The sequence below is a fragment of the Penicillium oxalicum genome, chromosome II, assembly GCF_001723175.1.
Source record: "Penicillium oxalicum strain HP7-1 chromosome II, whole genome shotgun sequence".
Classification (NCBI taxonomy): domain Eukaryota; kingdom Fungi; phylum Ascomycota; class Eurotiomycetes; order Eurotiales; family Aspergillaceae; genus Penicillium; species Penicillium oxalicum.
The window spans coordinates 4,390,493-4,416,902 of NC_064651.1; the positions used below are offsets into that span (position 1 = coordinate 4,390,493).

The 26,410-nt window shown below is 52.7% G+C and overlaps 9 protein-coding genes across 9 annotated transcripts; 5 read left to right on the forward strand and 4 right to left on the reverse strand.

Moving 5' to 3' along the window:
* Positions 1–385: 385 nt before the first annotated feature.
* POX_b03383 (uncharacterized protein) lies at positions 386–4,545 on the forward strand (the record flags this gene model as incomplete). Its single annotated transcript, XM_050112280.1, has 3 exons — positions 386–3,397; positions 3,486–3,838; positions 3,909–4,545. 3 exons carry the CDS (start codon positions 386–388, stop codon positions 4,543–4,545), a joined length of 4,002 nt encoding a protein of 1,333 aa, XP_049972626.1.
* Positions 4,546–5,385: 840 nt separating this feature from the next.
* Positions 5,386–7,505, reverse strand: POX_b03384 (ATP-dependent Clp protease ATP-binding subunit clpX-like; the record flags this gene model as incomplete). The annotated part of the gene is made up of 2 exons (XM_050112281.1): positions 5,386–6,782; positions 6,875–7,505. The coding sequence occupies 2 exons, from the start codon at positions 7,503–7,505 to the stop codon at positions 5,386–5,388; spliced, it is 2,028 nt and encodes a 675-aa protein (XP_049972627.1).
* A 1,053-nt stretch (positions 7,506–8,558) lies between these two features.
* POX_b03385 (putative FAD-linked oxidoreductase) lies at positions 8,559–10,402 on the forward strand (the record flags this gene model as incomplete). The annotated part of the gene is made up of 3 exons (XM_050112282.1): positions 8,559–9,335; positions 9,411–9,673; positions 9,736–10,402. 3 exons carry the CDS (start codon positions 8,559–8,561, stop codon positions 10,400–10,402), a joined length of 1,707 nt encoding a protein of 568 aa, XP_049972628.1.
* Positions 10,403–10,616: 214 nt separating this feature from the next.
* Positions 10,617–11,482, reverse strand: POX_b03386 (Botcinic acid biosynthesis cluster B protein 16; the record flags this gene model as incomplete). Its single annotated transcript, XM_050112283.1, has 2 exons — positions 10,617–11,130; positions 11,271–11,482. 2 exons carry the CDS (start codon positions 11,480–11,482, stop codon positions 10,617–10,619), a joined length of 726 nt encoding a protein of 241 aa, XP_049972629.1.
* Positions 11,483–12,517: 1,035 nt separating this feature from the next.
* On the reverse strand, positions 12,518–12,994 carry POX_b03387 (uncharacterized protein; the record flags this gene model as incomplete). The annotated part of the gene is made up of 1 exon (XM_050112284.1): positions 12,518–12,994. One exon carries the CDS (start codon positions 12,992–12,994, stop codon positions 12,518–12,520), a length of 477 nt encoding a protein of 158 aa, XP_049972630.1.
* A 1,164-nt stretch (positions 12,995–14,158) lies between these two features.
* Positions 14,159–15,587, forward strand: POX_b03388 (Glycerol-3-phosphate dehydrogenase; the record flags this gene model as incomplete). Its single annotated transcript, XM_050112285.1, has 5 exons — positions 14,159–14,220; positions 14,273–14,654; positions 14,699–14,945; positions 14,997–15,195; positions 15,242–15,587. The coding sequence occupies 5 exons, from the start codon at positions 14,159–14,161 to the stop codon at positions 15,585–15,587; spliced, it is 1,236 nt and encodes a 411-aa protein (XP_049972631.1).
* Positions 15,588–15,988: 401 nt separating this feature from the next.
* POX_b03389 (uncharacterized protein) lies at positions 15,989–16,350 on the reverse strand (the record flags this gene model as incomplete). Its single annotated transcript, XM_050112286.1, has 2 exons — positions 15,989–16,226; positions 16,289–16,350. 2 exons carry the CDS (start codon positions 16,348–16,350, stop codon positions 15,989–15,991), a joined length of 300 nt encoding a protein of 99 aa, XP_049972632.1.
* Positions 16,351–16,451: 101 nt separating this feature from the next.
* Positions 16,452–21,189, forward strand: POX_b03390 (Glycogen debranching enzyme; the record flags this gene model as incomplete). The annotated part of the gene is made up of 3 exons (XM_050112287.1): positions 16,452–16,669; positions 16,739–21,047; positions 21,121–21,189. 3 exons carry the CDS (start codon positions 16,452–16,454, stop codon positions 21,187–21,189), a joined length of 4,596 nt encoding a protein of 1,531 aa, XP_049972633.1.
* A 2,930-nt stretch (positions 21,190–24,119) lies between these two features.
* POX_b03391 (uncharacterized protein) lies at positions 24,120–26,405 on the forward strand (the record flags this gene model as incomplete). The annotated part of the gene is made up of 1 exon (XM_050112288.1): positions 24,120–26,405. One exon carries the CDS (start codon positions 24,120–24,122, stop codon positions 26,403–26,405), a length of 2,286 nt encoding a protein of 761 aa, XP_049972634.1.
* Positions 26,406–26,410: the final 5 nt, after the last annotated feature.

The following is a 26,410-nucleotide window of genomic DNA, read 5'->3' on the forward strand; positions in this document are numbered from 1 at the left end:
CCTGTATCACGTGCTCCAAACAGCAACTCGCGAGTCGCGTGGGTTCGATCTGCGATCGCAGTCACGTGCACCGTGCGCACTTGATCTCGACCTGTTTGCAACAATTCGAAATACGGGAGGTAGAAGGCCCTCTGCATGAATAATAGCATTTCTAACAAAGAAAAAAAAAATACTCTCGATTTCACATAAGACGCTCTGCGGCTCTACGTAGCAGTCGCGGGATGGTAGCGATTGTGGGCTAATCTTTGGTCTTTCATCTTGTTCTACTGCACCATGCCAACACTTTTTTGGTCTCTCTCTCTGTGTCTATCTCTGCCTCTGTCTCCCTTTGCGCCTCACCTCTCCTTGTAGTGACAGAGGCACTCGCTCTGCCTGGCTCGCCACCATGGATGGAGACTTAGAAATGAAGGACGCCGGGGATCTCTCGGATGTGGATTCCCTGGCATCGACAGCCCCAAGTGAAACCAAATCAGAGTACGAGGTGGAAGAAGTTCTGGCAGAGCGCATGGGTGTTGACGGCGAAAAAGAGTATTTGCTGAAATGGGAAGGGTATTCCATTCAACGAGCCTCATGGGAACCACCTGAGTGTTTTCTTTCCATGCAAGAAGTGCTGAAAGCCTACCAGGCCAAGTGCCGGAGAATCAAGGCTGGGGCCGAATCTCCCTTCGATATCGCCGCCTGGGAGAAAGCAATGGACGATCATGAGCGAGAGACTGAGCGACGCAAAGAGGCTCGCCGGCAGAAACGAGCAGCACGCGCGAAAGCGGCTCAAAAGAGCCGAAGCTCACAGTCCAAGTCACAAGCTCACGCTAGCGCCGAGTCGCGCGACTCCTCCCCCGATGTACCTTTGCGCGAAGTATCTCGTGAATCTTCTCCGGATGTGCCGTTGATCAAACTACCCGCGTCCGTCCACAAATCTCGTCCACGAGCAGGTTCAGACGCCTCGACCCTTTTTGTGCCTGCGGGCCCTGGTGGCGCAGTAATTCAATCCCAGATTTCTGAGAGCCAACAGCCTTCCCAGTTGACTACAGCCCCTGCTCTGTCCAAGTCGGCGGACACCACCGCTTCGTCACCAGCAGTCCATGTCACGTCAAAGTCTAGCAACCCTTCACTAGGATCGCAAGGTGCCACCAAGCCTGACAATACCCTCCTGTCTCGCCCATCTTCGGGCACTGGAAATCTTGTGCAAGAGACTACCGATCATCATAAACGGCCTGACAGCCCAGAGTTCCGCACGAACACGGCAGTCACGACCGTGCAAGCGTCTTCCTCAATTCGGAAAGCGACTTCAGTGTCCGCCAAATCAACTCCCACGGAGCCCGCGTTAGGTCCCCTCTACGCAGCTTTTGCCTCGAATAAGTCGGGCTCTCGTGGGCCGGATATCAGTCAAGTGAATCTGAAGAAACCGTCTGAATTTCCCGCTCGCACAGCTGCGGGGGTGCCCGTGCCTTTTGCTAAAATGACTACTTCGAATTTGTCTCGACGAGGTTCCCAAGGCGTCACGAAGGCTTCGCCTACCGTCCCACCACTGGCTCGCTCGTCCTCCTTGCAAACCCCTGAAACTTCCTCTAATACTACCAAACAGCCTCCAGGGCCTTCCAACTCCGGGGCCAGGCCGTTCCGGGGGGATACGTACAAGCCTAGCGAATCCCGGCGAAGCCCATCCCAACGGTCTACTTACCGCAGAAAGTCACCTGAGTCCCGTCCGAGGTCTTCCCCATCAAGTCCTCGTTTGCGATCTCGCTCCCCAGTCCCGCGTTCGCGATCTCCCACGCGTCGTCAAAGATCGCCAATGACTCGTCGTCACTCTCCAGAATCGAGGCGGGTCTATGATAGCTTCCGGCCATCTACTAATGGCTGTCCATTCGTCACCGTGACCCGTCCCAAAGGTTCTTCCCCAGTCAGGTCTCTGTCAACACCCTCTTCACTATCCGTCCTTCCTTCTTCGCAAAATGAGTCGGGCCCTGAGCGGGAAAGCCCAACCTCGGAGAGCGCCGCGCAAACGCATACATCCGCGCCCGACTCTTCGAGGGATCAGCAGCCTGACATGTCAGTCAAAGCCCAGATCGGCCGAATGCCTGTAGGCAAGCCTGGCCTGGGTGCGCGGTTTTTCCATTCAACGTATTTCGCCAACCCGGGTGAGATTCTGGCTCACATTTACTTTGGTCCAGAGAGGCATTTCATAGGGCCTGTTCGGCTTTGCGGCCTCACGTCAGAAGAAAGGGCCGAGTTGCTAGTGGCAAAGGATGCAAGGGGTCGAAGCAAGAAGCTTGAAATGTGGTTTAGGGATCTCTGCACACGCGATCAATATGAGACTCTCTGTAAGGTGGAGAGCGATGCTGGAGGTTCCAACAGAGTCATACGTACCTGCTGGATGGAAGGATTTACCGATAGTAATCCTGAAATTTTTCACATGTCCGAACTTCTTCTTCACGAAAAAGTGGTGGGCATATATTATCCGCCAGGTCTGAATGGGTATGCATGGATTGCATATTCACCGAAGTTGCCAGATTTTAAGCAACTTGACCGAGGATATCCTGAAATCGATCCTGGGGTCCCTATTCATCTGGCGGTGCGGACACCATTGCCACCCATTGAGGCCTTGAAAAGTGTTCCTCTGAGGGAGACGAAACAGCCAGCTCTACAACCGCCTCTGGAGAAGACTATCGTCCCATACAACAAATCGAGTTCAGCAGTGGTCGGGCTGGGCCCCTCATCTACTGCTATTGCCCAGCGTACTGTGACAGAAAGCAATATCAGCAAAAAAAGGGAGCATTCTCACAATCAAACTTCGCTTCATTCTCCTTTGCAGAGTCCCATGGAAGCCTCTACTATGAGTCGCCCACTCGACGGGCAGCTGGCGGCACAATGTCAAATTATAGAGCCCATTGCGCCTACGCGCTCTGTGAATGTCTCTGCAGATCCCCGTCTCAAACGATTATCATCACTGTCCGTGCGGACACAGCACCTACCGGTGGAGGCACCATCGGCGCATTCTGCAGGCGCCGGGGCCACGATAGGGCAAGGCGAGAACCAAAATGCCGGAGACGTTCAGATGGGAATCACTACCCACTCCACGGTAATGACCAAGCCTGGTATTTCCCCCACGCTCCTGGCAATGGTTCATCCAGCGGCCTCTGCGCCACAGTCATCAGATTCGAAAGCCATACTGAGCGCTTACTTTGAGCGGGATCTTAAGATAAGCTTCAAAGAGCTATCTCGGGTCAACGAAAAACACGATGGGTCACCGGCGGACATATTCTATTTGCATATGCCGAAAAATGAAGTGGATAAAAAAGATCATCTGCTTCTCAAGGGATTGCTCGAGATGAACGGCTCTATGGTATGGGGTGATTGGGCGAAATTCGTCAAAAACACCAAATGTGGCGTGGTTCTAGTACGTATTCCCGACAAGGGGGGGGGGGGGGGGGGTGGGGGGGAGGCACCATGAAAACGACCTATTCACGTCCACTAACCGTGCGAAGTTTCATGAATCTTTTGGCAAATTTCATACGCTCAGGCCTCACATCCGGAATGTTCAGTCGATCCCATCCATCGCTTTTTGGTCTTACCGCATGTCGAGGCCGCTTGACCATCCCGATCAACGATCTCGTCCGCCAGGCACCTTCTTCCAGCGTATTTTCATTCGAGGCGGTGTGTACCTGCTTACAGAAGATATCCTGGATGACTTAAAGAGCGCGATCGTGGTCTTCAAGGCGTTTCAACACTTCCAGAGAAAAGACCCTGGATTATGGAAGGTTGCGTGTTGGCCAAATTTGATGGAAAGCCTCGAGCAGATGACCGACGACCCTCATCGGTCGCCAGACGAATTGAGACTGTAAGAGATTGATCTCTTTTGCGTGCTGAAACACCATCTTTCCTTGTTCGAACTGACCGTTTATTTCTAGTTTGGAGATCCTCGAGTATGTTATCAAGACATCCTGCACTGTCGACGAGCAATTCTTCCGAGCCGACAGTCTCGATCCCAAGAACCTCAACGGCGCCTCGAACAATATTCTTTCTCTACCGGTCGTCGGATATGGAGATCCTTTGCGCCGAGCGTCATCGGATTCGCCCCGTGATCTCTCTCCCGCCCAACGCAAAGCAGACCATCTCGCTGAATACTTTGCTGGCTGGGCCCTTGAAAATGCCGCACGTTTCCGCAAGGCCTACGTGATCACCAACTGTAAGAGCGAAGCTCTCATCAAGCGGTGGGGCTGCTGGGGCCACATCAACGTTTTTAGCGTCGAGTCCTTCCTGGAAAAATACAAGGTGCCCAATGTGGACGATGAGGTGGAACGGCTCCGGAATCAGATGATCAAGTCCAGCAAATCCGGTAGGTCGTCGCACTTGACCATGGCCACTGGTCGATCCTCGGGGGACATGTCTTCACCCAGTCACACGCCTCAGACACCGCACACAGCCGGTATCCTGACCCCACGAGAGTCACGACCGGACGCTTCAACTAGCACACACACAAATTCAGGCGTGTGGAGACCACCACCACCACAGAACGGTCAGGGCCACAGTACTCCATACCGTTGAGGACTTCCTTTGCGTTTCTTGTCACTTGAAGCAACAACCCTTTGAATCGTGAATTTCCCGCGTGTGAACGATCTCCAAATACTTATCATCAATTGTGTCAGCCGGACCTAGAGTCCCTTGAATCACTAATCAGAATCCTGGCACAACGGTCCTGAGACGGTTGTGACACTTTTATTCACGATTTCTTATTCCCACCACTCTTACCTCTGTGTCCAAAGAGCTGCATCAGCTCGAGTTTCATAAATCACTCACATGCAACCTTGGGAAAGTGGCGTGTACAACTATATTTAATCAATTTAATATCAGATAGATGATATTTACGGATATTCAAAAAGCTGTCACCCTGCAATTGACTTCCAGTGACAACCTTTTTCTACATAATAGCCCACGCAAGTGGACAGACTCGGTCTACATGAGGTGGCTGATTCGTCCTCATCCCCCCTGATTTATCCATGCTTCCTTGCCTATTCCTCAACCTTACGATCAAGTTGACTTCCATATCAAGAACAATTTTGAGTTGACAAAATATCCCATTTTTACGATCTCAGTGGCCAAATAGCTCACTTTGGGTACAATCTACATCCCTTGGCGCACTTGGAAGGGCATCGGGAACCCTCAAAATCGGCTTGTCTCTCAGTGATTGAATCACCGATCTATTCCAGCCCTCCGGTAGGTACCGAGGATTTTACGACTCGTCTCACGCGTTCAGATAAGTTTCAACAAGGGCCTGGGATTGTAAAGCTCATGCTGCCGAGAATTTCCATTTACTTGATCCGTGATGCTCGTGAGGTGGTATCAATGTGATCTTCGTTACCCTTGACGTAAACAAAAGCCTAAAAGTTATCCTATTGCCCGCTTCCGATATTCCTGAAAGTTGGCAGCGTGGTGGTCGTCGTCGCCTCCTGTTGAACCCTTGACCTTTTTCTCTTTCTTCTTCACACGGCTCGTTTTTTCTTCCCACTCGCTTTCCTCGGCCGAAATCATAGCGTGGAACCTGCCACCTTGTCCGCGAGCCAGATAGACTGGTTGCTCTTTGCGGTCAGCCACTGCCTCGGTCACGAGAACGAATTTGACGCTGGAGCCGGGCGCCTCAAACATCGCATCGCTTAGGATGGTTTCCATCTCCGTTCGAAGCGCACGCGCCCCGGTGCCCATTTTGAAGGCGTTGGCCGCGATTCTATGCAGCGCTGGCGTTGTGAATCGCAGCTCGATACCCGATAAAGAAAAGAGGGTTGTATATTGCGCTATGAGAGAGTTCCGAGGCTCCGTAAGAATTCGTAGTAGTAGAGGTTGGGTCAGTGTCGAAAGGGCCGCGTTGACAGGGATCCTACCAATGAGCTCTGGGATGAATCCGTAGCTCTGTAGGTCTGCGGGCGTAAGGAGGTCAAGAGGGTTGAAATATGTGGGCTCACTACCAGGTGCATTTGATGAGGCGGAGGTGTAAAAGGGCAGGTGTCTTTTGTACAATGCCTCTTCCTCGGACCCCGGGAGAATGGGTTGAGGCTCATCGGGTGTTGCGCTCGATGTCCCCGGAAGTCCAGTGGATAGTGATGACCCGCGCACTGGCTGACCAAATCCTATGGACCCCCGTGAGATTCGATCCATCACTACCTTGTGAAGTCCGACGAACGCGCCAGAAAATATGAAGAGGATATTGTCAGTTCGCACATTATAGACCTCGCCCTTGGCCGCGGGAGTGGGGTTATGCGGCTGGAACGGCGTCGTGCCCAGCGGGCTATTTGATGGATAAGAGTTGGGAGGGCTGCTTGAACGTGGGTTTTTCTCCGGCTTTGCCTGGACCTGTACAGTTGTGCCCTCGATGATTTTGAGGAGAGCCTGCTGGACGCCCTCTCCGCCCACATCTTTGCCATGGCTTACTTTGGTTGCCGCAATTTTGTCTACCTCATCGAGCACAATGATGCCTCTCTCGGCTTGTTCCACATCATAGTTTGCTGCGGCCAGGAGTCGGTGCACGCACGTTTCGGCATCCTCGCCAATGTATCCCGCCTGTGTGAATGGAGTACAGTCTGAGATGCTGAAAGGCACGGATAGCACGCGGGCGAGTGTCTTCGCCATGAGTGTCTTGCCTACTCCCGAGGGTCCCAGAAGGAGAATATTAGACTTGTCCAGTTGTAGTGGAGAGGTGTCGACCAGGGTGGCCTCTTCCACCAAGCTGCTGGGGCGTGCTTTCTGGCTGTTGGCGAGACCGACAGTCCGTTGCTGGCCAGGAAACTCATCTTTCACGCTCGCAAATTAATCAGTCTCATCCTCTCCGTCCCAAAAGCTCTCTTCTGTTATCAAACAGGAGAATGTCGGCGTTGTGACGTACCTTCCAAGGGATGGCCCTCCAGTGCCTCTCTCCGTTGCCGTTTGGCCAGTAGCTCTTCCGCCTCCAATTCTCGGCGCTGAATCTCCTGTACTCTCTGATAGTGGTTGAAAACCGCTACACTGAGAATCTTCTTCGCGCGATCTTGACCGACAACATATTGGTCTAGATACTGCTTGAGCACTTTCGGAGTGATGCGCGGGACGCCAAAGGCTGGCGTAGATCCCAGAGGACCCGTAGTCGGCAGCCCGGTCTCATAGCTGCCCGTAAAAGGCTGTGTGGTGAAATCGGAACGATGAAATTGAGATAAGGTTGGGAAGGTGGAGGAGGTGCTGGAGAGCGTGCGTGAATAATGTATGGACGCTGGGCTCAGCCGACATCGGCCATGACGAACCGGTCGGACAGCCTCATGACGCGCCCAAGATACGAGGAACTGACGCTGAAGAGGCCGTCGCTGCATGGCGCAGAAACAGCGCCAGCTGAGGAGGAACCGAGTGAAGGAGAGAGAGAGAGATGTGATGAGGAGAAGGTGCGGAGGGGATGAATCAGATACGGAGCTTTCCCCGCAGCGCGAGAGACGGCAAAATGGGGGTGGATCCGCCCGGCGCCATTTGATCATTTCCATGTCAGACATTCTCGTGAGAGTTCCTCCATATCGATATAGATGGGAGCTCTTAGCTCATCGAACTGAGACTCTGCCCCGCCAGTGAGAGGGGAGTCCTCATACAACTGTGAGTAGATAAAGCATTCATTGAGGATCAGGGGGGGATAAACAAGAGTGACCGCCGTGACTCCACAAAATCGGTCAAAGACAGGAGAGTCACTATTTGGTGGCAATTTTCAAGTTTTCAAAGTAGGCTCCTCTAGGCACAGTGTCATGAAACACATCGCTCTACAATGTTCAGTGGGTGACCGACTGGGGAAACGCGTTGAGCTATCGCCATCGATCAGCCGAAGCAGTCATGCTGAACCACTAGATGGAAGCACGAGTGGGGGGGGTCAAGGAGAGATTGGTCAATGAGGTGGTGTGATCTTGGATAGCAGTTCCTTGGCAATTCACCCAAAGGGATGAACTCTTTTCTGACTACAGTCCAGTAGACTCCGCGATCCACTCAGAAACTCAGAAATCTGGATGGAAGGGCCAGATCCTGGTATCAGTGGCCCTAATGCAGAGCGAGTGGGGGATGGCAACCCGATCTTGGACCATCCAGTTCACTCTCGAGTCGGGACACAAAGAAATCATGTCTCCATCTTCTCATCTTCATCTCAGCTTTTGCTCTGTCCCGGATAGGGGTAAGAAACACTTTTGATGATTGGTTAGTCAGATAGTGGCTGGTCTAGACAACCACTGGGTTGTGCTGAACCTACCCTTTCCAGACCGTAAGCATACTTTAACGCTGGCCTAGGTCAACGCCGTTCATGAGAATCTGGTGGACACTGAGCACACTAGCCCAGATTCATCAGCCGCGACCCTCCCCTCCCCGTCGCGCTGTCTCGCCCATGTCTGAAAGACCGACGCGAGACTGACTTGACACTGATTAGGAATGGGCTGGTTTCCTGGAGGCAACCGAGGAAGATTACGGGAGTCATACGGATGGGCACGATATAAAAAGACAGGGCGTGGTCGCCAGTGACTAGGAAGCAACCTTATACCAAATCTCACACCATCGCGGACAAGCAATCGACCATGATCGGCTTCCTTTTACTCCCCCTGCTGGTCAGTTCAGTCACTGGGTCCCCGCACCAAACCAAATGTCGTTGTCGACCCAGTGACAACTGCTGGCCAACCTCCAAGGAATGGGCCGGACTGAATCAGACCCTTCATGGAAACTTGGCTGCAGTCCGACCCGCCGCTTCAGTATGTCACTCGCCGGACTATGACGCGCAAGCATGTCAAATGGTCAAGACTTCGTGGTCCAACTCCGCCTGGCGCTCCTCCCAGCCCGGTGCCACGCAGTGGGAGAACTGGGAAGCATGGCCGGAGCGAGACCAGTCGTGTTATATCGAGTCTGCGCAGGATACGGTCTGTCAGCAAGGCCGAATTTCGCTATACTCTGCCAACGTGCAAACTGCCGCTGATGTCCAGCATGCGGTCCGTTTCGCCGGTCGCCACAACCTTCGTTTGGTCATTAAAAACACCGGGCACGACTTTCTCGGACGCTCGTCGGCGCCCGAATCGCTCCAAATTCTGACGCACAGCATGAAAGAAATCGAGGTATTGGACAACTTCATCCCCAGAGGCGGAAGAAGAGGCGAAGGGCCAGCCATGACGATCGGTGCTGGCGTGCAGCTCCCGGAAATGTACGTTGCGGCTGCAAAATACCATCGGACCGTGATGGCTGGATCAGCCCATACGGTCGGTGGAGCCGGGGGTTACATTCAGGGCGGTGGTCATTCTCCGTTTGGGCAGTGGAAGGGCCTTGCATCGGATAATGCATTGGAATTTGAGGTTGTTGTGGCCGACGTAAGTTTCCCTGATTCATACAATCGACGTTGAGGCCTTCTTCCAGTTCCGTTTGACCTGACAGTTCTGGGACAGGGATCCCTGGTCACTGCAAATGCGTACCAGAACCAGGACCTTTTCTGGGCCTTGAGAGGAGGTGGTGGTGGAACTTTTGGCGTTGTCACTCGCGTCACCGTACGAACATTCGATGATGCCCCGGTTGTCGCGTACAACTTCAACATGACCACTGCAGGTGGTGATCCCGCTTCTGGGATGTCTTCGCTGAATGGCATTCTGCCCTCCCTGCTCTCAACGATGGTGGCGGCTCCGGTTATTACTTTGGCTTTCCGAATTTACCTGTGAGCGCATCTGCGAGCGTGTCCACCATCTTTGCGCTCATGTTCTTCCCTGAGAAGACTAGTGTTGCTGAGATCGACGCCCTGTATCAACCACTGGCTGCCAGGTTACAGCAGATGGGTGGTGTCCAGGTTGTGAACCAGTCAATTGCATTTCCCACAATCAGTTCGGCTCTCTTCAACTTGCTTATCGGTGGAACGGCTGATAGCACAGGCCGCACATCGATGCTCACATCTCGGCTCTATTCCAAAAGCCTCATGATGACGCGAGAGGGCCCTCGACGGTTAGCGAACGCCTTCAGGAGCATCCGGTGGGATGCTGGCTCTGAGTTCATCGGCCACGTTGTTGCTGGTGGTGCCGTTGCTGCGAACGGGGAGAAGATTGACAGTGCCGTCAATCCCGCGTGGCGCAGGACTATTTCGCATATGCTGTTCGCAAGGTCGTGGAAACCTGCCGAGACCACGCCAGCCCAGCAAATGGCCATCATCAAGAACGTGACCGAAGTGGAAATCCCCATCCTCCGCTCCGTGGAAGGCGAAAATCACATGGGCGCCTACTTGAACGAGGCCAACGCATACGAACCCGGCTTCCAGGCCGCATTCTGGGGCTCCAATTATCCTCGGCTGTATCGCATCAAGCAAAAGTGGGATCCCAAGGGACTTTTCATTGCTCGCAAGGGAGTCGGTAGTGAAGATTGGGATGATGCCGGCTTGTGTCGCGTGGGTCGCTAAAAGACCAAAGTATACAGGGAATGCGCAAGGTGGGGGAGGAGAGCAAATCTTGAATTAGCAGATCATTAATTAAAATCCACCAGTGGAGCACTATTTACCATGCATGATTCCACAACCTGACACACACACAGAGATAGAATCAGAGGGGGGGGGGCATGAGCTTGTCCATCATTGTACCAGAGGAGAAGAATGACAATTGCTTCGCCCAGCCCGATCACCGTTGACCATCTAGCCCCATCACTCTGCGGAAACCTGCATTATTGATGATCAAGCTGGCTCCTCGTGTCTCCACCCCCTCCCCTCTCAGCGTTTGATAATTATAATGGCCGGCGGCCAATCCAGCCAGGAATTCTCCCAATGGCGCAGTCGGACTGTGCATTCTTGTGTAAAAAGCTCTGATCGGAGGTCCTATGATAGACTCTCCGAAGCGCTTGAGGATAGAGCCTTGGGGTATCCAGGGGAGAATGGCTTGATGGCCACTAGGGTCGACGAAAGCAGGACGAACGGTCACGGTCTTGAACTGAGGGTTTCGAGATTCTATTTCGGCCAAGGCGGATTCCGTCTCTCCCTTGACCCGACCAAACAGGGCTGTGAAGGGACCTGGCTCGCTGGTAGCACCCTCTCCGGATACGAAAACAAATTGAAAATGGTCCGAGTCTTGCAACTTGAGCTGCTGGAAAGCCTCGGCGGCTTCAAGAGTCATGTCCTTGGTGATATGGACATATTCCCTGCACGACAATGGAGTCAGTAGGTGTAATCCACACGCCGGTGCTTTGAGCACCCTCGCGATCTCGAGCGACCACTACATGGTCGGAAGACATACTCTTTTGATACAGCATTTTGACTAATTCCAAGCGCCCATACACACCCTTGAGCCCCTAATAGGCGCTCTTTTAATGATGAGTCATAGCGTTTGAAATCATGCAGAATCACTTGGATGCGGTCATCCGTATTGTCTTCTAGCATCGGGACTGGCCGACGGCTCAAAATTGAGATCTTGGAGATGTCCGTCCTGGCCCTGAGCGCTACGAGCGCCGCGGAGCCAACCAGACCGGTGGCACCAGTAAGTATCACATGCATGATGGAGCAAAGTCGATGTTTTCCGAAGGAGATGTACAAAATGGTCTTTCTATTTGTTTTTAAAAAAAAAAGCAGGCTCTCCGCTGTATTTATGTGCATCCTGTCTGGAGAGGAAATATCGGTCTTAAAGATTTGACATCTACTAGGGTCCCCATTCGTTTTGAGGCTTGCCTCGTCAGCCACGTCCCGATTGCTGACAGTCTGGGCGGGATTGGAGCTAAATCCGCTATTCAGTCCAGCCTAACTCCATTCACGTGGGCGGTACGAAAAAATGGAATGGGAGGTCCAGAACGGATTCAGGCGTTGATTGGTTATCAACCGCGCTTATCGCCACTAACACCGAGCCTGACATCTCATGCCGTAGGAAGTAATCCACTCAAGCGGCGGAGCGTGATTGATTTTCAAGGTGCAATTGTGATGAACTTGAAGGGATGCAAATTCTACTCAGCGTATCGATCTGAGAAGCTACCTATCTCTGCAGGCCTACCCGGTAAATAAAGACTGCAATGTCGACTCAGACGGGCAGCTTCCCGCATCAACCATGGTCTAGGCAGGATATGAATAATGAAGCCGACTTTTTGACATTTGCAACACTCAGAGCGCAACAATCTCATTCTGGGTTGCAGACCTTCTGCATATATTGGCCATGCGAGGCGAGACGTTATGATCAGGATCCTCGGTGTGGGTAGCCATCAACCCCGCCTGTGCGCCCTACTCGAAATTGGAACTGGATGATGCATTCAGATGTTCTTGAGAGCCTAGTGGTCGATACTGCACATTCACCTTTTCAGTGGCAGCTCCCCAGAAATCCATTCGGTAGAAGAAAAAAAAATGTCATTGGCAAAGAAATCATCTTCGTTCTTGACCAGCCCAGAGACGGGTGCGATTCTGCCTCACACATGCCGATGAGCTCCTTTTTCTGAGGCCAACTGACAAATTCATGCGGTGGATGTGGAATGCGATATGGGTATCATAGAAGATCGCCGCAGAGGCGAAGTTGTGAAGGGAAGAGAGGGAGGAAAGCGCCAAAGAATCTCATTTGTTGGTCTTGAAAACTGGCTGCTGTTCCATCGTCTGAGAGATAAAGTTGCGCAACGCTGACCAACGGTTTGTGGTCGGAGCGGTTTCAGACGTAGCCTCTGTAGGGGCAGGCTGAATGGTGGCTAGCTGAGCCATGTTCTTCGCAAATCGGTCCCGCTCTATCTTCTCCAGTTTTTCCCGACGCTTCATCGCACCAGGTTTGTGGCGGATTGTTGTTTGCTTGATCACATTCACTTGGCTGGCAGCATGGTGGGAGTCTTGGTCAGTCTCTGGGAGAGCATCGGCGAGCGACTCGAGGTTGGCGACCAGCTTCTTGGAGGGGCGACGTGTCTTGGGCGTCTTGGAGTTTTTGGCGATTTTGGACATCAGCGTCGCATGCTTGATCTGGCGCTTATCTTTTTTGCTTGTGCGGAAGTCATCACCAAAGGGACCAGCTTTGACTGGTCCTGTTCTGGGAGTCTTGGTCTTCATCGTGATGACACGGCCGTCTTTTGATGCTCACGACAAGGATGTACTAGACGGCTGAGCCCAAGACAGTAAAGGCGCATGTGAGAGAGACCGGCACACAAATTTGCAGCCAGTTCCGGTGCCTTTTGCCGCCTTGCCGCCTCGCCGCCTTCCTCGTGACTCGACCGACTGGTCTGCTGCTGCCCCACATGACCGAGCTGGGACACTCGATTCCCTCAATTCCCTCGGTTTCCCCAAGGAACGCACAGGAACGCAAAGGCGTCAGTCTTCCTCTTCAACGACATCCCATCAGTCTCCGTAATTGCCTTGTATGCACCGAAGAATGAATTTTTTTTAGTCAGAAATTAAGAGCTTGACGATGCATGGCTCTTGGATATGTGTTGCCATTCTTCCGTCATGTGATACCTTGATATGAAGTTTCTACAAGGACAGTGATGGGCATTCTTGAGCCTTCTATAAGCACATGATATGTACTGCGGCCCGTGGCACAGGATGTACTTTTGTTGGGCCCTTCCCACCCATTTCTCGCTCGAAAAGGAGAGACAGGTCGAGAGTGAGTTTCTCCTGTCATCAGAATAAAAAAAAAGTCAAATGTCACGACCATCCTAACAAGGAGAGGAAAATCACAATGATGATTGTCCATGTTCTATAAAATTTCCTCATGTGGAAATTTGCCTCCATGTGACGTGACCCTTGTAACTCTCCTTGAGCAGATCCACCCTTTCTCCCCTTTGTTGGCCTCGAAGCACTGCAGAATCCACGATCACTTTACCCATCACGGTCTGACATCAGAGTGCCGCAGTCCAGCATTTAGTCGACAAAGCTCCCCTCCTTGAACGTTCCTCCCGTCCAAACCAGCCCTGCCTGCACCGCCGCTTCGGAACAAATACATATTTACATTTCCTCCACCACCACCACCCACCACCACCCGACCATTCTACGTGCATGTCCGTTCCAAAACATCTTGATTTTCGGATCTGCCTTCCCAGCCAATCTCTTCTGAACTTTTTGCCTCGGTCGCCTCGGTCGCCTCGAGCCACTCGGTTCCAGATTAACAGCAACCCTTCCCGGTTGTCCCCGTCGGCTTCCCTAGCGTGTTTTAAACCCGCTCCCTTCTCCGATCACCCTGCCGTACGCAGATCATTTTTTTCAGTATCACCTTCCAATATGGGATCTCTCGGCCCGTACCAGCGCAAGCACAAGGTGGCAGTGGTGGGCTCCGGTAACTGGTCAGTCATCTCATCTCCGGCATATCCATAACCTATAGCGAGGCCCTGCCAGTCAACCCAATCGTCCAGTCCACTTCTCCTGGCCTCCTTCAACTCACGGCGTCCCCCGACAAAGCGTCGGTCTCGCAGTCGTCATTTGGTCTAACATTGTCACTCTTGTAGGGGAACTGCAATTGCCAAGATCGTCGCTGAAAATGCCGCGGCGAATTCCGACATCTTTGGAGGAGAAGGTGGAAATGTGGGTGTTTGAAGAAAAAGTTGAGATTGGCAAGGACTCGCCGCATTACGATGCCAACTTCTCGGGTCCTCAGAACTTGACCGATGTGATCAACCGCACCCATGAAAACGTCAAGTACCTTCCAGGGGTTCGATTGCCCACTAACCTGCACGCCAACCCGTCGATCGAAGACGCGGTCAAGGATGGCACCATCCTCGTGTTCAATCTCCCCACCAGTTCATCCTGAAGACCTGCCAGCAGATCAAGGGCAAAATTCTGCCCTACGCGCGTGGCATCTCATGCATCAAGGGTGTCGATGTCAACGAGGAGGGAATTAGTCTGTTCTCCGAAACCATCGGCAAGACCCTCGGTATCTACTGCGGCGCCCTCTCGGCCAACATCGCCAACGAGGTTGCCCGAGAGAAGTGGTCCGAGACCTCCATCGCCTACGATCCCCCGCACATGGACTCGAAAGCGCCGACTCCTCAGCGTTCCCCCATCCTCCCAAGTCGACCTCGTGCAATTCCAGCACCGCGACACCAGCGGTGAAATGTCCAAGGTGAAGCTCCAAGCTCTGCCGTCCGACTACCCACCGATCAACCACGACGTGCTCAAGACCCTCTTCCACCGCCGTACTTCCACGTGCGGGTCGTCAACGACGTCGCGGGGGTTTCCATCAGCGGTGCGTTGAAGAATGTGGTGGCGATTGCGGCGGGATGGGTCGAGGGGATGGGATGGGGTGACAACGCAAAGCAGCCGTGTGATGCGTGTGGGTCCATGGAGATGGTGCGGTTTGGCGACAAGTTTCTTCGGGGCCACCATCAACCAGCGGACCTTCACGGACGAGAGTGCGGGTCGCGGATCTGATTACCAGTTGCAGTGGTGGTCGCATTTCCGTTGCGCCAAGCTCAGCGTCGAGCGCAAACAGCCCATTGAGGAGATCGAGCAGTCCGAAACTCAACGACAAAAGCTGCAGGGTACTCTGACCGCAGTTGAGGTCAACAACTTCCTGAAGAAAACAAGGCATGGAGGAAGATTTCCCCCTCTTCACCTCCGCTATCGTATGTTCTGCGTCATCGTCCGCTTGTCTGGCGTCCAACCTCTGGCTAACCTGTTGCAGCATCCTCAACGGTCAAATGAAGGTCGATGAGATTCCTTCCTACATCGAGCGTAAGCCACCATCCCGTGTCCAAGTCACCGATTTTCGCCCCGTAGCCCTAACAGTAATGCCCCGAATGTGTTTTCTTTATAGCCCCCTGCATCTCGCGCCCCGACTTCCACTGCCACTTCTGCTGTGAACACAAACGAGATCATGATAGCGCCCGACATGCCAGTGCACGACTATAGTCCTTTTGCGGCCGTGACGATTCGGTTGCTTGGATATTTGTTTTAATCTGTCCAGATTCCACTATTTGTAAATATACATCATGCATGAGAATTGAACACTCCATCCACGGAGCACATCACCGTACACCGTTCCAATCTGAACTGTCTGATGCTAGAAGTTTGACAGGTAGATTTTCCCCGAAAATCTCTCTTTTCTAGAGTGGCCTAGACCTCGACGGCCAGGGCCGTCCCCGAGGGACCAATTGACTTTCGATTCTGGTCCACCAATTCCACAGGTGAGAATGACATTCGATTCAGGGCCGATCCAATGGTGTGTCCAATCCTGATTTTGCGCGGTCGTGGTCTAGGCGTGGCGCTAAGAATATCCTGCCAAGGTGTGGTCGGAGTCCCGTGCATGATGTCACTTTCAGCCATAGCTTCGGCGTGGGGGGGGGCCTTCGGTCTGCTCTCCTCCACGCGCTTTGTTTTCTTTCTTTCCCATCCCCCTCCCTTTCCTTCCCTTACAGCCAATTCTCAGGCACTTGAATCGCCTGGAAAAGGGTCGGCAGCTTTTCAGCGGAGAACATTGTAGGCGTCGAGCTGTTGAAGTCTGCAAGAGCCTTCCGCGATCGCCTGTCAATTGACCCTCCCCGCAATTCATTCGCCTCTCCACCGTGCGCCGATCACGATGGGCCCCTCACGTCAGGTCTATCTGCTCCCATTGAAGGACGATGGCTCCCCAGATGTCCCCGGCGGATACATCTATCTGCCCTCTCCTGGTGATGAAGGATACGTGCTCCGTTTCATCATCGAGGGTACCAGTTCAATTTGCCGACAAGGCAGTCTCTGGGTCAACATCCCAGAGGAGGGGAAAGCGTTCGAGCGAACTTCGTTCCGCGAATTCAGGTACCCGCAATCCTTTCCTGTGAAGCGTCCAACGGCGGCGAAGATGGCCATGTGGCTGAACTGAAGTAGTTTAAAGCCCGACTTCAATCGCAACATCCAGATCGATGTTCCGATCTCGAGGGCAGGTGCCTATGCCTACTATACGACTTTCACCCCGCTTCCGGAGTTTTCTGTAGACTCCGTTCCCACGCCAGAACCTACACAGACTCCTGTTCACTACATTGATGTATCACCAAGATTGACCCTCCAGGGAAAGCACCTGCCTCTTAATGCGCTCTCTATTTTCTCCGTCATCTCAAAGTTCATGGGGGCCTACCCCGGGGACTGGGATAAGCATCTGCATGGAATCAGTCAACGCAACTATAACATGGTCCATTTTACACCTCTTATGCAGCGCGGTGACTCCAACTCCCCATACAGTATCTTTGACCAACTGACCTTTGACTCTGCGTTCTTCCCCAATGGCGAGAAAGACATTGCATCCCTTGTTTCACGCATGGAGAAAGAATATGGGCTCTTGACACTGACCGATGTCGTCTGGAACCATACCGCCAACAACAGCAGCTGGCTGGAAGAACATCCCGAGGCAGGCTACAGCGTTGAAACCGCGCCTTGGCTGGAGTCTGCTTTGGAGCTGGACACTGCCTTGTTGAAATTCGGTGAGGACCTGGAGGGCCTGGGTCTTCCGACAGAATTCAAGTCCGCTGAGGACTTGGTGGCGGTCATGAATGTTCTCCGCAAGCAGGTCATCGACGGCATTCGGCTGTGGGAATTCTACGCAATCGATGTCGAAGCCGACAAGAAGAAGATCCTGGATGCCTGGAAGAGCGGGAAAACGGATCCCGCGAGTATCCAGCAGGTTGACCTGAGCAAGTTTGGCCAACTTTCACTTAAAGAACAAGCCAAATTAGTTCACAATTACGGTATCCCTGCGTCAAAACAAGTGTACGGGAGATTTGGCCGCTCCGTGGATGCCAAGTTCGGCGCCGCTGTCTTGACGGCACTGCACGGTGACTACAGTCAGGATTCATCTGTAGCTGACGCGTCGATTACTGCTCTTCTTGACGAGGTTAACCTTCCCCTATACGGAGAGTTCGATAAAGATGTGGCGGATATCATGGATCAGCTCTTCAACCGCATCAAGTACCTCCGTGTCGACGACCACGGCCCCAAGTTGGGTGCCGTCACTAAGGAAAGCCCTCTGATCGAGACATACTTCACCCGCCTTCCTCTCAATGACGTCACGAAGAAACACAGCCCGAAGGCGCTCGCCCTGGTGAACAACGGGTGGATCTGGAATGCCGACGCCATGCGCGATAACGCCGGTCCCGACTCCAAAGCCTACCTCCGTCGCGAAGTCATCGTGTGGGGCGACTGTGTGAAGCTTCGCTATGGTCAATCGCCCAAGGATAATCCCTTCCTTTGGGACTTTATGACCAAATATACCCAGTTGATGGCCAAATACTTCAGCGGTTTCCGGATTGATAACTGCCATTCTACCCCACTGGTAGTTGCGGAATACTTATTGGACAAAGCACGCGAGATCCGCCCAAACTTGACAGTCTTTGCCGAGCTCTTCACCGGCTCTGAAGAGGCTGACTACGTCTTTGTCAAGCGTCTCGGAATCAACGCTTTGATTCGTGAGGCTATGCAGGCTTGGAGCACGGCCGAGCTGAGTCGACTGGTTCACCGTCATGGTGGGCGACCCATTGGTAGTTTCGATGTGGATCTACCTTCCGCTGGCAGCAGCCATGCGATTGCGTCCGCGGAATCGGGGGTCGCTTCAGAAGAAATTACACACATCCGACCATCTCCGGTGCAGGCTCTTTTCATGGATTGTACCCATGACAATGAGGTACCTGCTCAGAAGCGAGATGCGAGGGACACCTTGCCTAATGCTGCCCTGGTCGCAATGTGTGCCTCAGCCATTGGAAGCGTGATGGGCTACGACGAGCTTTACCCGAAGCTCATCGAACTTGTCCACGAGAAACGTCAGTACACCTCGCCGTTCTCGGGCGATCAGAAGCTGGAGGTCGGGGCTGGAGAGGGTGGCATCGGCGGCGTGAAGCGACTCCTCAATGACCTCCACACCATGATGGGCGTCGAGGGTTACGATGAAACCCATATCCACCACGACGGCGAGTACATAACCGTTCATCGGGTGCACCCCAAGACGAGAAAGGGTATTTTCCTGATCGCCCACACGGCGTTCCCTGGTCACGAGAGCGGTGCTATTCTGGCCCCGACTCACATCACTGGCACACAAGCCAAGCATATTGGATCCTGGGTGCTTGAGGTTGATAGCAGTGATGACATGAAATCGAAGATTTCCGGTGACGACAAATATCTCAAGGGTCTCCCAGGTCGCGTCCGCGACATCGATGCGACGAAGATTGACAGCAACGGGAAAGATGTGACTATATCTGTGCTGGACGGTCTTGTCCCTGGATCGATTGCGCTCTTTGAGACCTGGATCCCTGGTGCGGAGCATGTCAGCGGGCTGGACAACTTCCTTTCTGCTGGTGCCGATGAGGCGTTTGCCAACCTCAGCCTAGTTGATCTGAACTTTACCCTGTACCGCTGCGACGCCGAGGAGAGAGATTTCTCTAATGGCGAGGACGGCGTTTATGACATTCCCAAGCACGGACCTTTGGTTTATGCGGGTCTTCAGGGTTGGTGGAGTGTGCTCGAGGACATTATCAAGTACAATCAACTTGGCCATCCGCTTTGTGATCACCTGCGCGAGGGACAGTGGGCTTTGGACTATGTTGTCGGGCGGATGGAGAAGACTGCTCAGAAGGAAAGCTTCTCTGCGCTCCAGAAGCCAGCAGCATGGCTTCGTGAGAAGTTTGACGCTGTCCGTGGCTTGCCCAACTTCTTGCTTCCTAGGTACTTCGCCATCATCTTGCAAGTGGCCTATAACGCTGCATGGAAGGCAGGTATCCACCAATTCAGCGACAATGTGCGTCATGGTCAGGAATTTATCCATCAATTAGCTATGGTCAGCGTGCAGCAAACCGGCCTCGTCAACTCCGCCTCTCTTTGGCCCACCAAGCAAGTACCTAGCCTGGCAGCAGGCTTGCCCCATTTCGCTGTCGACTGGGCACGATGCTGGGGTCGTGACGTTTTCATTTCCATTCGCGGTCTCTTCCTGTGCACCGGTCGCTTTGCCGACGCTAAGGAGCATATTCTTGCCTTTGCGAGCGTGCTCAAGCATGGCATGATTCCCAATCTGCTGAGCAGCGGCAAGTTGCCCCGATACAATTCTCGTGACTCGGTATGGTTCTTCTTGCAAGCTATCCAAGACTACACCCAGATGGCCCCGGATGGCAAGAGCCTTTTGCAGGAAAAGGTGCCTCGCCGTTTCTTGCCCTACGACGATACCTGGTTCCCGTTCGATGACCCACGCGCGTACTCTCAATCCCCAACCATTCTGGAGGTCATCCAGGAGGTCTTCCAGCGACATGCAGAGGGTATGTCTTTCCGAGAATATAACGCGGGCCCCGATCTGGATGTGCAAATGAAGCCCGAGGGATTCCAGATCGACATCAAGGTTGATTGGGAAACCGGTATCATCTTTGGTGGCAGCCAAGACAACTGTGGCACATGGCAAGACAAGATGGGAGAAAGTGAGAAGGCAGGCAGCAAGGGCGTTCCCGGTACTCCTCGTGATGGAGCCGCCATTGAGATCACTGGTCTTCTTTACAGCGCTCTCAACTGGGTCTCGAAGCTCCACGAGTTAAAGGTGTACCCACATTCAGGGGTTGATCTTGGAAATGGCAAGTCGGTCACTTTCAAGGAGTGGTCTGAAAAGGTCAAGGCCAACTTTGAACGCTGCTACTATGTGCCACTCGACACCAAAGATGACGCTCAATATGATGTTGACGCGAATGTGGTCAACCGCCGTGGAATCTACAAGGATCTTTACAGATCTGGCAAGCCTTTTGAGGATTATCAACTTCGAGGCAACTTCCCCATTGCCATGACGGTTGCACCCGAACTTTTCACCCCTGAGAAGGCCCTGAAGGCCCTCTCGATCGGAGACTCGGCTATCTTGGGTCCCGTCGGCGTGGCCACTCTGGATCCCTCTGATCTCAACTACCGCCCTTACTACAATAATTCCGAGGATTCAACCGACTTTACTACATCCAAGGGCCGTAACTACCACCAAGGTCCTGAGTGGGTGTGGCAACGAGGATACTTCCTCCGAGCGTTGCTTCACTTTGACCTCCTCCGGCGTAAGACGGGTGAGGAGCGAACAGAGTCTTTCCAACAAGTCACTCGCCGACTTGACGGATGCAAGAAGGCTCTCCGTGAAAGCCCGTGGAAGGGACTTACTGAGTTGACGAACAAGAATGGAGAGCACTGTGGAGATTCGGTAAGTTGCTGACGAGTCCTGTGAGCATCCGAGTACAGAGACCTTATGCTAATCATTTAACCCTGTTCAAAAGTCGCCTACCCAGTCGTGGTCCGCTGGTTGCCTGCTTGACCTCTACTACGACGCTGCCCAACTTTCCTAAACTAGAACCGAGGCGGTCTATAGATTAATAGCATATTCTGAAGCGTCCAATGATTCTTCAGTCAGTCTCTAGGCAGCGATTTTGAAGATAACTCAAGTTCATAATACATCGTGTTGCTTTTTGTTCTTTTTTCCTCGTTTTTCCAAGACTTGTCCACGTAAGCCGTGCTGATCTGTCGTATTTTTCTGGGGGATTCTTTTGAGACTCTCAAAGGTATCGATATACCTATTCGGACAGAATCTCAGGCTTGATGGGGCCAAAAACAGTCACACTCGCTGGTCATATGCAAGGCTACGTTGTCGATCAGCTCGTGTATTGTCGATTCTGGGGCATGAAAGTCTAACGGAACCCGAACTCGGATTCCCTCGCGAAAGCGAAATTTTATTTCGTGAGAATCGCAATGATCAGATCGGTATTGATTCTCAACGGCCATTTGACGACACATTCACGGTCCTGCGTCGGACATTCCACCAGGATTCCATTCCAGTGAGAACGTGGCTCAGCAGTGGATCGGCTGTCATGACTTCTCAAGTTTTATCGGTGCCCTTACCACGTGCGAGATCTCATCTCATACCGATGACAATCTCAAGGTGCTAGGCCCCGAGGCACGAGGTCAAATTGGCCACATTCTTCTCGTCTCAGCTGCCATCTCACACAACGTGGCAATTCTTGAACCTCAGCCGTAAAGGCATCAAAGGGGATCTTGTCGGATGAACGGGTTCGTGCTTTTCCCTTTTTGGCATGTGCTGGTGAGAAAGCTTTTGTGAATCTATTAAAAGCTGAAACCATATAATCAGATTGGAAGAACTCAGCAGTGCACATGAGAGTATGAATAAAACGATGATCCCGGGGTGTTTCCAGAAATATGGGGTTAAAATGGGAACGAAGTATAGTGCGGCCTGTTTACCGACGTCCACCTATAATCATGAATAGAATGCTGAGGCTCTGAAATTTTGTTTTCAATCAAGTATATTCTGCACAGATTGTGTATGTTCATCCGAATAAGACGCTTGCAAATATAATGATGTGTTCCTTGTAAACATCGATTCTCGTCTTGCGTCGAAAGGGCAGTAGGTCACGGGAGTTTACAGAATAATGTATGAGTGTCACGTGCCTGCCTCGTCGACCGCCGAGATCGAGCAGGACGTCTGGGCATCAGACTCTTCTTGCAGGCCACAAGAACTTCAATCACCCAAGCTCAGCCCCGCGGTGGCGCTGAGCTGACGGGACCAGTCGGCAACGCCACCTCCCAAACATTCGGCAGACAGATGCAATACTCGGTCCATCGGCCCTGCACGGTGGCATTCCGAGTGGAAGTGTCGAGAGGTCAAAGATGGGAAGCGAACAGACCCACATGGCAGATGCATGTCCCTACAGTCATACACTCTATACCTCTATACGGCGCTGGCAGATCTCCGCGCATTCCCCGGCCTTACAGACCCATGAGCAACCTTGCGCAGCAGAGCAAATGGTTCGAAGCTCCTGGTCCAAGGAACCGTCTTTACTAGCAGTGAAATGAACCTAGACGCTCGTATTTTGCGATGATCCTCAGCACAGAGATCAAGGAGTTCTCCCCTTGTTGGGTATTGTCTAACCAGGAGGCCCTGAGTCCCCCTTCTTTTTTTTCCCGCTCACTCACCACAGTCCGCCTTCCTATTGAACTGCATTCGGCTAAGGGGGGCCACATTCCTCGCGCGGCGGTCTCACCAGGACGTCTGGCTACGGAATGCGCATGAATCATCACATTGAAACGAGCCACTCTCAAAGCGATTGTCGCAATGTCCTGGTCACCAATTCTCGACGCGGTCTGCCGATGACGGGACCTGTGCCCAAAGTTTAGCATTTGCCTTGTTTTCAACCCGCCTGATATGGCTCAATTCAGACAGTGCTCCGTGACAAAGTCATGATCCTACCATACCATTTACCGTAGACAGTGGTCCCAGGCTCGCTCAACCGCCGCAACCTTGCCAAAGCTAAGCGCTCCACGGGAAGGTTTGCAGTTTTGGGTGAGATGATCGCCGCCACGAGTAGTCTACATGGCCCAAGTCCTGGCTGGAACGTCGCTGGCAGCCCTGATTTAACCCTATCACCGACGCTTGTCAAATTCCTGCCCATCAAACGTGGCTCATGTCTTGCAAAGTGTTTCGGCGGACGGCCGTTGTTTCGACGTCAGGCCGCAATAGTGGATTACTGGTCAGGATGTAAGTTGTCTCCAAACTATACGATTCCCGGACCTCATGCAGCGGCAGAACCCTTGCCTCGTTGCTCATTTCCCACTTCGCCCTCGGTTACGAGCAATCACATTTCCATCTTCTTGGGTTTGAGATCTTATTTCAATGTAAATGCAGCCGCTTCCGCGCTGGTTCAGAGGCTGTCCTTCTTTTTGCACATTGCCAAGTGCCAGAATACTACCTCGCGTTGGCATACTGGACCACCTACTGGCTCAGACTTTCCTTGCCGAGGGCTGAGGCTGCCAACAAATCACTATCCCTGAGGAACCATTAACCTGCTCCGACCGATTGCACTTTCGCTTTTTCCGGTCCTCGAAGGTTACAGGCTGATACCCGTACCTCGCTCATTCCAAGGTAGACCTAGTGGCCGACCGTGGGGGCAGTAAAGCTATCCCAATAGCGGCTTGCTCGATCTACATCAGCCAAGTGGGGCCGCGTTCCAATCATACTGTTCCCTCGCGAGTCTAATTCTTTGGGCGATTGAGTTGTCCAGACTAACGGATTGAGCTTGGAAGAGGTTAATTCTGGCCATCTTTCTTTGATTCCTGGCGGCAGCACTTCAACAGGATTTTAAGAAAAGTCAACCCCATTGCCATTTGGGCCGTCTGGTCTGCCTGAATGAATCCCGTCGACACAAGGAGTTGCCAATCTTTTCATTCATGCTGAGCATCTGAGAGAAGTCTTCGACATTTTGTCGACATGCCATCTCTAAGGTCTCGCAGCGACAGTGGATTTGGGCAATTGATTGATTCTCAGGTGACCAAAAATTTCGGTGGGCAAGGATTCATTGCAACTGTCGCTGCACAGCTTGGTGAGTCTCTCATCGGTCCAGGCGAGACCTTCGCTCGATCAACTCAAAATGGGAGACGTAATCTTGTCAACACCTCAAGACCTTCTGCGGCGAATGCTGCGCCAACAGAGATTCTCCATCAAGTTTACTCTCTGCTTTCGCCTCACGACTTTGACAATGCTCGACGTACCTGTTCACAATGGATGAAAGCTAGCCTGAACCGCAGGCTATTGGAGGGCACGCTCAAGTGTGCCGGCTGGTGGGATGCATTTCAACGTGACATGGAGAAACAACGGGATGACCGCTTTGAATCAGTCCAGGAGAGTGACGTGTGGAAGATGAGCAAACGGCTTGCGACTGAGTGTCTACTATCAGGGCACAGAACGACCCTAGAGAAGTCAGGCTTTATCAAGTCCGAGATTATCCATTTCTCGGGTCTCTTTCGAGATTCTATCAAAACTCGAAGAGGCACTTCGCTTTCAGTCGCAAAACCAGCCACAAGAGACGGTTGCAATAAGTTTTCGACCTTCAATGTGAGCAGTTGCGGCAAGTATGTTCTGGTGACAGGTGGCTGCATAATCTATCTGTTTCGGTTACTGAACAAAGGAAACGACGTTTCAGTTCTATCCGAACTGGGTTCCCAGAACCTTGAGCTGGTCTCGCAGATCGATTGTACTAGCGATGTTCTCTTGGCTACCATGGATACCAGCACTCCTCGAGTTGCTGTAGCTGCGTTGCTAGAGAATCGAGTTGGAATGGTCTACGATGTCGACCCTTCTGCCAGGCCAGATACAAGTCACAGTCGATCGAAATCCCCTAAAGCATGGCGAACCCACACAGGCCCTCACTTTTATCAGGATATATGTTCTGAAGATCACCCCCCACGCACTATCGCAATTCTACCGGGCCGCCGATGCGTTGCCTTTGGCTGTGCAGGAGGCGTCGAGATTCACTGGTCTGACGAGAAAACCGGCCAGGATCGGTACAGACGCCTGCCAATGTCCCAACCTTCTGAAACACTTCATTTTCTACCAAGCTCTCAGGAAGATCCTGCAGAATTTCGACTAATTTCATCTCTGGCGGGCCCAGGCCCTCATGAGTGCAGCTGCCGACAGTTCCCAATGTCCGGTCACTCGCAAGCATGTCCGTTCCATATACTGTCCGCAAAGCACTCGCTCGGCGGTCTTAACCAATATGGCGCATCGTCTCTCAATTTGGTTCGCGCCACTCACTGTCACAATTACCGCGCCGTGCCCATAAACGATGGACTTCATATGGCCTTCGTGGATCCACGTACAGGGAATCTTTGCATTGGGTCCAACTCGCCCATTGGCGGTCCGACAAGTCTAACGCGTGCTTTTGTATGCGTGCCTCCATGTGGGAAAAATTCGACAGGCAATGCTAAGGAGTTTAATGCCCCCATCGCTTTTACTGTTGGCTCAGATTTAAGCTGGGGGCTTCGCATCGTTGCCGCATATGAAGATCGAATCGTCCTGTATTCTATTCCGTCGGACATCTTCAACGTGATTCGCAGAGAGCGCGAGCACCAAAGCGGCGATTTCATGGGTGATGGCGAGATTGCGCGTGATTGGCTGCTAGATTCCGGGAGAATGCGCAAGCGTTGCGACAGCCTCGCGCAGGATCAACGGGGAGGCTGGGAGTGTGCATTGAGCGTCAGTTATCGATCGACATCGATGACGTGGCCTTTCAAGGTGCATGGCAAGGAAATTGGCCGTGTGGACGACGTGGTAGAGCTGGCTCTACAAACCTCGGATGGAGGAGCTCGTATCTGGGCGTTTGCTGCATCCGGTCAAGCGCACGTGTTTGATATCGACACCATTTCTCCCATGGCACGGACGAAGACCAAACAACCGTTGAGAGCGGTCATGGTCGGCTCCGATGGCCAATTCATATCACCCCCGGTGTTAGACAATACCCATCTCGAAGCCTCAAAGCAGCTTCGTGGATCTCGCAAGCGGAAGTTAGCTGAATCGCGGGACCGGTTCATCGGTCAATATGGCAAGACTCGGTTTGCCTCCAGCATCAATACAGGTGCCGCGGGGCTTGCGAGTCAAATGGCCGCAGGGCCGACGCAGGACGAAGATATGTCTCTGAAGCGTTCGTCATTCGCCGCATGCATCGTTGACTTTAAGATCCCTGGTCTGAGTCTTCGGGATGGCCCGTGGGGTGTATAAGACCA